This window comes from Kryptolebias marmoratus, linkage group LG22 (assembly GCF_001649575.2).
Source record: "Kryptolebias marmoratus isolate JLee-2015 linkage group LG22, ASM164957v2, whole genome shotgun sequence".
NCBI classification, from domain to species: domain Eukaryota; kingdom Metazoa; phylum Chordata; class Actinopteri; order Cyprinodontiformes; family Rivulidae; genus Kryptolebias; species Kryptolebias marmoratus.
Genome location: NC_051451.1, coordinates 11,389,890 through 11,401,258, shown reverse-complemented (window position 1 = coordinate 11,401,258; position 11,369 = coordinate 11,389,890). Strand labels below are relative to the sequence as shown.

The 11,369-nt window shown below is 42.7% G+C and overlaps 1 protein-coding gene across 1 annotated transcript in view; it reads left to right on the top strand.

Moving 5' to 3' along the window:
- Window positions 1-2,280: 2,280 nt before the first annotated feature.
- Window positions 2,281-11,369, top strand: part of pdzd8 (PDZ domain containing 8) — a 39,637-nt gene continuing 30,548 nt past the window's right edge. Inside the window, exon 1 of the mRNA XM_017421745.3 lies at window positions 2,281-3,281. Coding sequence (XP_017277234.1) covers window positions 2,377-3,281 — 905 coding nt within the window. The 5' untranslated portion in view covers window positions 2,281-2,376. The remainder of the gene's footprint in view (window positions 3,282-11,369) is intronic.

The window sequence follows — 11,369 nt, the reverse complement described above, 5'->3', positions numbered from 1 at the left end:
TAGCAGCAGCTGGGCTCTTCAAGTGCATCTTTATGAGCTTGGTAAGTTTAGCCACTGGAACTTTTGCCCATTCTTCATGACCAAACTGATCCGGCTCCCTTGGCTTAGGCATCCCCACAGCACGATGCTGCCACCGCCGTGCTTCACTGTGGGGATGGGTGTTCTCAGACCTGTGTGAGGAGTTCCTGGATCTTGCTTGGTGGTAGCTCCTCTCTGCTTAGAGGTATTAATCCTGTTAAATGTCCCCAAGGATGCAGTCAGAACTTGATCTGTACATTTGGAATCGGGGACTTTTAAAAAGGGCGTTGACAGAAACATGTAATTATGATTCTTTAGACTTACAGCAAGTTGCCCTTCTTATAGTTCCCCCTCTCTTTAAACTCTGCTTCATTTTACATTGTATTCATATATAAAGTTGTCTTTATTATGTTTTTTCTTGTGCTGAAACTTTTACATGTCTTTTTCTGTTGTTGTTTGACCGGACCTCCCTGGACAAAGAGATAATGTATCTCATTGGGGCCTTCCTAAATAAAGAATGAAAACAATATATTCATATATATATATATATATATATATATATATATATATATATATATATAAAACCACATTTTTCACACTTCAGAAAGAGAGGAAGCAGCTCAGCCACTAGGCAGGCCTGCCAGTCCTGTACCTGTGCAGAAAAATGGTAAAGCGTCGCATTAAAAAAAAGCAAGGATAATTTCATATAGCTGTGCACATTAAGATATGTTTGCATAAAAATAGGACAAAAAAAATCCACACAAGATGCTTTGAGAGCGTCAAAAACCCTCCCCAGGACAGGTTCCAGGGAGGACTGGGACCCAGAAAACAACAACCAGACTACGCTGGAGACCTCTGCTGGGCTGCGAAGGAAACAACAAGTGAAAGTTTCCAACAAAAAGGCCCTTCTGCTCCAAGTGCAGCTGAGTCAGACGGCGTCGTGATTGTGACAATGCCGGTTCTGCTGGGATCCAAACACGTCTCTTTTGGTTGTGCAACATGGCAGCAGTTCCAGCTGCAGCGCTTGTTATTCCACCGCAGCAGTTTGTCCTTCGTTCTGCTGGGAAACTGTACCTACGAGGGACAAAAACTGAGCCACTATTACACGTTTCATAGTAGAATCTAAAGTTGTTTAACCAACTATTTGACTGCTGGGATATGCTCCACACACCCTGACCCTGAGCAGGACAAAGCGGGTACAGAAAATGGACAAATAGAAGACTCAGAGCCAAATACAAGCACTTCTCAGAGGCAAGTGGAGGGCCAGAACAGAAACATGAAACGGTTACTGGTCGACAACAAAATGTAACCTGAATTTCAAATAATTTATGGAGTCATTTCTCTCTGAGAAGATAAGCTAGTGTTTTGTTTTGAGCAGCCACCAAGTGATGCAGGCCTTTTTTTCCCCAAGCGAGTTGGAGTTTTTACCCACAGAACGCCTTAAAAATGTCTCACAGGGTCGGTCATTTGATAGCTGGTTCAACAAAGTGCCAAAGTCTACTTCTTGGGCAACACAATGAATGTCTTTATGATCCACACGGAGCAGCTCTTTGCCTGCTAAAGCCCCGCTGCCTTTGGTTTGTCTGGTAGTTTTTATGTTACAGTAAACCTGACAGGAGACCAACTTGGGACGACTTTGAGTAAACTTGGGCACCAGACTGCAGATCTGGCAGCTATATTGCTTTTTGTTTTGTTTGGATTTGTTTAGGAACAAGTGTGTTTGCAGGGTTAAAGTAAAATCAAACAAAAAAAAATCTTGATTAAGTAGTCTCCTCATACTAAAGTGCAGCTCATTAAAATAAAGCGCACGCTTCGCACTAAAACTTGACTAATCAGGACCAAAAATGAACAAAACAAGACAAATGTAGCGCAGAAATAATAATGCTATAAAAAAGAAAGGGAGAAAGAAAGTAAGAAATCAAAAGAAAATATAAAATAAAACAGCACATAGACAATATGTATAAATTAATTTATTAAGAAACTCTTAAAAAATGAAACAATTATTGTAAAAGGAAAAAAAGTTTAATTGCACTTATTTAGTTTAGTCATTTCTCTTTGAATAGCATTTTTATTTATTTGTGTTTTCCACTGTATAATTCTGTATTTTTAAAATGATTTTTGCTGCTCCCCTTCTTTCCTATCAGAAGCAGTTGTTCTAAAATCCGACACGTCATGAACGCATCGCGCGCAACACTTCCGTCACCACGCACAGCGACGTAATCCGCTCGTCCAATCAGGTGGGGAGCTGTGTGCTCGGGGAAAAAAAGCAGATGACCAGGTGGAACTTGCTTTGTCAACGCGACTAAACCTTTTGGCTATGCCGACAAATTGAGCGAGTTTCGGGGCGACCGCTTCGAAATGATTTACCTGATAGTGATTTCCGCGTTGTGCGGCGCGCTCTTCACGCTGGTGCTACAGTTCCTGCTCATATACAGGAGGAGCCCGGAGCCCTTAGGCAGGACCGTTCAGTATGTCAAAGTGGTGCCCGATAACGCGCTGAAGGATTACTTTAATACCCCGCATACCGAAGCAAACCAGCAGCAGCAGCCGGACGGCGCGGCGGCGGCGGCTGCATCCAAGCAGGCGGAGGCCGCCGGCGGCAGCGGCCGGCAGCAGGAAGCGGCTGGCTCCGGCGGCAGCCCCAAACAACAGCCGCCGCCGCCGCCGTCTCAAAGCAGCAGCGAGCCCATTGATGCGGGCAGAGCCGAAACGTGCAATTTCCTCAACGCTATATTCCTGTTCCTGTTCCGGGAGCTCCGAGACACCCCCGCGGTTCGCCACTGGATCACGAAGAAGATCAAGGTGGAGTTCGAGGAGCTGCTGCAGACGAAGACGGCGGGCCGGCTCCTGGAGGGGCTGAGTCTCCGGGACATCTCCCTGGGGAACTCGCTTCCGCTCCTCAAGACGGCCAAGCTGGCGAAGCCGGTGCCGCTGAACGAGGACGGCATGCCCGAGGAGCTCAACTTCGAGGTGGACCTCGAGTACAGCGGCGGCTTCCACCTGGCCATAGACGTGGACCTGGTGTTCGGCAAGTCCGCCTACCTGTTCGTGAAGATGAGGCGCGTGGTGGGCAGGCTCCGGCTGCAGTTCACGCGCACGCCCTTCTCCCATTGGTCATTCTCGTTCGCCGAGGACCCGCTGGTGGACTTCGAGGTGAAGTCCCAGTTCGAGGGGAGGCCTCTGCCTCAGCTCACCTCCTTCATAGTGAACCAGCTGAAGCGGGTCATCAAGAAGAAGCACACCCTGCCCAACTACAAAATCAGGTAAAAAAAAAACCCAAAACAGTGCGCGCAAACACCTGCAGAGAGATGCCAAAACTGCTAAACTCACTAACAATACAGCTCCAACAAACCACTCCTCAGAAGAAGAGAATATGAGTAGAAAGAGTGAAATGCAAGGCCACTTCCCAGGTGATCTGATCATATAATTCATCAATAATTCACGGAGGATGTGCTCAGAGATTATCTGGGGTTTTGGGGGTACATGCTTGCCCATGTGTCTGAAAAGTTAAGCCAATGAGGTAGCTTTGTGAGACAAATTCCCTGTACATGAAATGTAAGCACTGGGCTAAAGGCACCTGATTCTAGACAAATTCCGGCCATTTTGAATTGGGTTTCTGTGGAAAAGTTAAAAATAGTTTAATCCAAGCATGACTTTACATCTCCTTTAAGAGTGCCATGTTTAAAGGCGAGGCGCAGTCCGGTGACTCCCATTTCCTCTGCAATCAGTCGTTCTCGCCAACCCAATGTTACCAAATGAAAGCGCACGCAGTGATTATCCTGAGTGCTCACAAAAGCTCATCAATGTGATTGACCGGCAATTTCGTCCTCATATACTTTAATATAGTTTCCTCGTTTGATGATGAATACCCGGTACTGATTCATCTTTCCTGTCCAATCCTTCTCCAGGCCGTGCGTTTCAAGTTGACCGGGTCGCTGAAAACGCTGCGCTGCAGAAGCGAAAGCTAAAACTAACTAATAATGAGTCAGATTTCAGTCATAACCTGTTACATCAGTCGCAGAAACCTTGGACCTGAATCCACTCTGTTTCACATTGATTTCAGTTTGAGATTAGCATCGATTCCTTTTTTACTTAAAAAGGTTTCAGGTGTGTTTGTTTCTGTACTGAATGACCGTTGTCGATAGAGCGTTCAGTTACAAATGTGATTTTGCACCTTCCTACACCAAAAACAGTCCGAACTTAATCAAGTAGTCTGATTTTCGAGTTAGGATGCTACTGAGGGGAAGCAATTAAAACAAATTAAAAATTTTTTTAAAGTAAACTTAATAACTGCTAATTGCAGCCCACTGACTCACAAGTCCTGCTGATGGGACAGAAGCTCCAGGTGTGCCCACACAAAATGCTGCTGCTAATTCTGCTAATCTGGGGTATTTGTGTTCCTTCATGTCCACCGGTCCAGTAGATCAACGTAAAAGCGTGTGCATGTTTTTTGTCAATAAAGGCTGGTTGGTAGGGGTGTTGAAAATAGCACCATGGTGGTTGGTGGTTGGATACAACTTGTAGCATTCCTGCTACTTTGTGGTCCTCTTGCCCCCAAAAAAAAAACCCAAACAAAACTGCCTATTCCTATCACATAAGGCAGCCAGAGTCTGGCGTTAATAAACAATATGGACGACAAACACCTACCTGCCTTTCTCCTGAAGAATACAACTCAGACATAGCAAGAGTTTGATTTGAAAGAGGTTCAACCTGTTTAAAGAAGACTTCTTATGTGTGTGTGTTTTTAAGCTGTAATCCAATTTATTAGCATGTTATCGTCAGTCTTTAAAATCTGGAGCCTTTCACTTTTATTTAGTAGCACAATGAAACAGCAGATAAGAGCATGCTGTGTGTGGTCCAGGTCTTGATGGTTGACAATGAGGAAACTCACTTTGAAGAAGTGAAAGAAATGGTGAGCAATAAAAAGGGAAGTTTACGCTGTGAAAGGGGGGAAAAAAAAAGCCAAGTTGAAAATGAAACTCGAGCTGTTGGCGTCTTGTTTCAGCAGAGTTTATCACTTTCAAATAAAGACGAGTGAAACCGAGAGTGCAGGGTTATCACTGGAGCATCTTTAGTACTATTTAGCCGTTTATTTTTCCACTTCCATCTCAGTTTTTGATACGCGGTTTGGAAAAGCAGAATTTTCTTTTCAAAACAGGGAGAAGGTTTTGCGTTAGCACTTCGTTGCCCAGCTACAGGGGCATGTTTGCGACACTGACAAGGTTTCAGGGAACGGTGTAGCACCAACTTGAGGCATCTTGTAAATAATCGCGTCTGAGTCGGACAGGACAAAGCCGAGCCCCAGCTGTCTTTCGGGGAGGAGTCGTGGCCTTTTGACAACAAGACTGATGTGTTTTCTTCCCACTGTTGGACGTCCACTCGAACACTGATTTCAGCCCTGATCAGGTGTCCGCCCTTTGTTTTCAGGGAGAAACAAACTCCCTCTCTTTGTCCACTTCGCCTAGGAGGCATGAGTGAGCGACGCTAATTGAATTTGGCTGGTGATTGTATCTAAAGATGGACAGATTTCAGTTTCCTGGCCTCGTTCTAAGATTCCTATTTCTGACTTTTCTTTTTTAGACTGAAATTAACGAGAGTTTTCTTATTTCTGCAGCTATAATTGAACGCGTGACACTATTTACAGCTTTGGGCCTGCGGTGCCTTTTTAAGTTCATGTGTTATTAGTTATCGAAGCAAACTGCACAAAATTACAGGCTTCTTTTAATAATAATAATAATAATAATGCAGATCCCATTGTTTGTTTCTTGCTTGTAGATATTACAGGACGGATGCACATTTCGGGGAAAACGGATACGTACAGTCACAATACTGTGTTAACATAATTTACTGATTACACATCTGTTAGTAGTATTTAGCATTTTCATTATGCACATTAATTAGGGATGCTTATGCATAAGCACTGAAGCACCCTTACTACTATTTATCCGTTATTATTCTGTTTCTGTTACAATTTTTGATTTGCATTTCCTCCCACAGCTTTGGAAAAAGCCATACAATAAATGATCAAAACATGACGCTTTATCAGTAAGAGTGTACTATGACTTTTGATAGTAGTACACTGGATGGCAAAGGCAAAATTAGCAAAAAAAAACCCCCCCCCCCCCTCTCTCTCTCCAAACACACACACACACATAGACAACAATAGTAATTTGGACAAATGAGTGAGAAACTCCAGCCCTCTTTGATGTTCTCTAGCCTGGGTATACTTCACAATAGAAACATTATTCGAACTTTAAATGGGTCTTAGAAAGTTGGACTACAGGGCTTCATAGAAGTAAGCTGAAGCATGCTGAAATTTTGGGCAGTAGCTGCGCTGGCACCCTTCAGACTGTCTTCAGAAAGTTTCTCGTTAGTTAAGGGATCAGGGTTTTGCACTGAGGCGTGTGGTGGAAGTCCCGAAGGTCATTAAGGACTCAAAACAGCCTATAAATGACCCTGGGTTCACAATCTTTCCATGTTTTTAGCAAAGAGGTGAGATCTTTTCTTTTTTGTTTTTTAAAGAAAAATAAGACTTTCATTAACTGTAGAACAGCTCCTCTCCGTCGCTGCTCCGGAGCTTATCTCTGCCAGATGCTTGCAGCATACATCCCAATTTATCCAAAATCAAGGGCAGTAAAGTTATCTCACACTTCGCAGTCACTCCCGTGGCACTTGTCTTACAGCCAGCTGCACATAGCGACTAATGATTTTCGCCCAGCTTGAAGGGCAACTAATTTCTAAATAAGACGTTAGGACTGTAGTGCTCAGATTAGTTGCCACAAGGATATTTCTGTCTACATGTTCGTAGTTCAAATTAATTCGAACCACCACTGCAATGTTTCACCAAACAGCCTTTTATTCCCCCCCCAAACACTTTCAGCATGTTTCTTTTCCCTGAAGTTGTTTCATTTTGTACTGACTGCAGGGGCTTAGAGAAATGCTTTTCAAACTTTTTATAACAGGTACCGCTTCAGAAAATACTAAGCTCTCCAAGTATCACCATTTTGAAACTGGTTGTATGTTCTTGTACTGAAACATCTCAAACAAAGTGAGCATCTCACCTAAACAAGCAAACTGACCAATCTACATAAATGCCTAACTCTAACCTAAAAACCAAACATGTTCTATATCCTAACCTTAATGCTTTAATAAACCCGATTGGCTTAGAAACGCACCAAGACCTGATCATCTTCGGCTGGGTAATTTACATATATTGGCATGTCTTTGGCAGGACAAGGTTACTTCTATTTGTAACACTTTGCATCAAATATGGTTATATAACTGGATCATTAACTACATGTTACTTAAACATTATGCAACTTTTTAGTCACAAGGTTGTCAAGCCCTACAGGATATGAAGCTTTTTCTATATTACTATTAATAGGAACATATGTTGACTAAATGAACATGTCGTATCCAAGGAGACTTCAGCTCGACTATTGAGACCATAAACAAATTTAGAAAAACTGGAAACAGTCCCCCATCTCCTGGAGTCTGGGTATTTGTGTTCATTTTTTGTGCCAGGTTTGTGTTTTATTTTGTTTGAATTATGCAGATGATAAAACCTCGCCACTAGTCAAGCATGTATTTATAATTTACAGGCATTTCAACATCAAACATGGCTGAAAAATCAAGAAAATATTCAACGGCAGATTGTGAAATTTTCAGATATCCTTTTGTACGGTGCAAAACTCAATATAAGCTTGTAAGTGAGACAGAAATCGGCTAATTTTCCATTTTGAGAAGGTGGGAGTATCACATTTTTGACATTTTTCTTTCGCCAAGCAGTTGATAATGAGTCACAGATGACTAATTTTGAGAATTTTTAGAATGAAAGCCATTCAGCTTTAAATTGGTTGAAAGTGAAAAAGGCTTCAGGGTCTTTGGAATATCCTTTTTTTAATTTGGAAACCAATTAAAATGAGTTATTTTTATAGAACCGAACCACCAGTGCTTGATCGGCTCTTCTAAATCTTTGGTCCTTAGCATGCCACCACTTTTTATGGCGTACCATCACTTCTCATATTCCTCAGTGGTACCAGCTGTAAGCAACGGACAAACTCGATTACCCACAGGAGACTGGTTAAAAACAGGAAGTTGTGACTTGATTTACCATGCTTCTGATTGGGTCAAATATAGGGGGTCAAGTGACGCATGACTCATGAGGAAGGATTTGTTAAAAGTTAGGCACAAGGAGCCAGATGGAGGCACAGCTGGGCGAGTGCTGAGAATCTGACCCCTGGTTACTCAGGACCATACAGTCTATACGCACAGAGAAGAGGATCGTTACTGTAAGGAAACAGTAAATCTGTTGGTAATTTAATTATTGGCTAAACAAAATGTGGATGTTTACCATGAGAGTGAGGCAACACATCTGGACACTTGGCCTCCGAGCTCCCGTCTTCTTTAGTCTTCTCTGCTTTGACTGGCAGGGAATGAAACTCCTGATGTTTTTGCTGGGAAAACCGCTTCAAACAAAACTACAGCATCTCATTCAAAGCGTTTAGGTGCCCAGATATTATAGCCTGTCAGGCATATAACTATTTATTGTCACTGCCGATCGGCGATCACCAGCGTTATGTAGAAAGACTTTATTAAATAAGGACTGAAGCTCAAATTGACTCCGGTTTTCTCCCACAGACCAAAAACGTGCATGTTAGGTTAATTGGTAACTCTAAATTGTCCCTGGGTGTGAGTGAGAGCGTGAACGGTTGTTTGTCTCTATGTGTCCCTGTGATGGACTTGCGACTTGTCCAGGGTGTCTCCCGCCTCTCGCTCAGTGACTGCTGGAGATAGACACCAGCTCTCCGTGACTCAGAAGGGAGAAGCGGGCAAAGAAAATGGACGGATGGCTGAAGCTCATATTGTCTTTTAAGCTGCTTGTTTTTGCTGTTTAGGTTATTGGCCACAAGTGCTAGAAACAGGAAACTAATGAAATTATTTTATAGCATGAACTGTCCTTCGGTTTGAAATGATTTAAAAACCAGTAAAGCATACCGAGAATTTTTTTCCCTCCCACTTCGAGCACTGCTTCACTGGTTTGGCGACTATTCGCCCTAACCAGTGAATAATCAAGCCTAATTCTTAGTTTCAGACAGACTGCAACGCGACACGTCTGGAGTTATCACCTCGAGAATTTAATATGTGGCTTTTTTTCTGCGCAGCGGCTTCAGTGAGTTTCCTCGGAGCTGAGTGTTGCATTTCAGAAAAATCCAATTGTGTCTCTTGATGTTCGTGAAATTATTTGGCAGTGTGCTTCCAGCCAAACGGGAAGTCTTCTTGAGTCATTAGAACCATGATAAATGAGCAGTTGTTGTCAAATTCACCCTCATCTAATGTGTTTAGTAGATAAACATGAGTCAGGAGAGTCGGAAAGGATTTGCTTTTTACCCTTTGGAGAGCCCAACGCTGTGGCGCTGTGGGAGGTCAAAGAGGCGGATGTGTATGTGATGCCATCTTGAAATACCAACCCTATCAAAGGATCTGCATTGCCTTTTGCACACAAACACTAAATACCCAATTTTTTTGATTTATTTATTTATTTTTCCCTGCCAGAGATGTGTGTAGGAGAGAACTGCAGCAAACACGATGAGCTCGAAGCACGCGTGAGCGTGTATCACCCACGATCATGCAGCGTGAGTGAGTGTGATGGGATGATGTAATGAGGAGCAGCCTCGGAGAGTGCAAGCTGGGCCCTGGGATTTGCTGAGCGGCACAGATGGTCGCTGAGAGGAGGGGAGGGGCTGGGAACGCAACCCGCTGGACGTAATCCAGGCATTACCGCAATCGTGCAATCAGCTCCAGCTACGGGGGAATACTGCTTTTGTGGTTCCCTTTTTCCGCCGCTCGTTGCGCCGCCCGTCACTCCTGACATGTTTGGAAACAGCCCTGCGACCTCACATGATATCCAGAGTTATTGTGTGTCGCTCAGAGCTCGTGTCAGGGATGGGTCTCAGCAAATCTTAGGTCAGAATCTGTCAAATCGACTGAGTTACAGCTGTTTCCCAAGCTGGGTTGGTGGAAAAAATTAAAAGCTGTGCTGAGAAAACAAAAAAAAATGATGGGACTTTACGGAAACCAGCGTTCAGAAATAACTTTCCAACATTTGACGAGTGTGGACATTTTCACACGTGCGCACGATGGGCTGCTCCGTTCAGTGCAACCCCCCCACTCTGTAGCCTCTTTCTCGTCGCCATTTCCTGACTTTGGGGGGGAGAGAAGGACTGTTAGCACTGCTGCTAACCGCGGTCCGGTTCTTTTTAAGACCAGCGGGGAGAGTTGGGAATTGATCGAACTGTGGAGTGGAGTTTAGCTGCTGTTTGTTCTGGCTGATGGCCCAGGAGTGAGAGATGATGACGTTTGGGGAAACGGCACCGCTGTAATTGCCCGGTGCCTGAAAGTGGCGTTATAGTTAGAAACTGGCAATCAGCCAGCCTGTAATGTGCCTTTGACAATTACTTGCAATGTCACAACAGAAAAATAATGCTGCTGTGAGAAGTTCATCACACATGCACTGTATGAAATGACTCTGGAGTATGTCCACTGTTTTCTACTCTTTCAAATATGTAAAATCTTTAAAATGTTTTCTGTAATTTATTTTATTTTATTTATTTTACTTACAGATGTATTCTCTGATGCACGTTATGTTTAAGAGTCTTCACACAGTTGGAGCCCTGTCTAGGTCTGCAAACCTGTAGTGTGAAGTTTATTTATGTAGGCCAGTTCAAAATGCCAAATATATGTGGGACATTTTTTAAAACGTGTAAAAAGAAAAAATAAAGCAAAAATATTTAATGTTGGATAGGATAATTGTGATTAAAAAGCACTTTGTTAATACCCTCATTTTAAATGGATCATCCAAAGCACTAAACTGTCTTAATGCAGTATATTGCATTAAGAGGATATTATTCTCTTACAGCTTTATTCTGAGTAATAAAGCATCTTAAATAAGATAATTAGATGTACTAATTTGTTTCATGTATCATTTTTAAAAAATTTGAAATATAAAAACATTTCAAACTAGTTTGATTCTTGGAATATCCTGCTGCCTAAGCATTGAAGCACCCTTTTTTTTAATTATTTGTCTGTAATTCTTTTGTTTCTGTTACAGCTCCTCCCACAGCTTTTGGAAACTTCCTGCAAAACAAAAAACAAAAAAACCATCAAAACATGTGGTTTGATTGGGAATGGTTTACTCTGACTGGTTGTTGGAATTTGAGGCAGGAGCTGCGTTGGCACGCTTCAAAATGTCTTCAGAAATGTTCCAGTTGCTAATACAGATGTCATGATTCTATTTCACAAATATTGGGTTATTGATCTCCTGATTCATAACGAATCAGTTTATACCATAT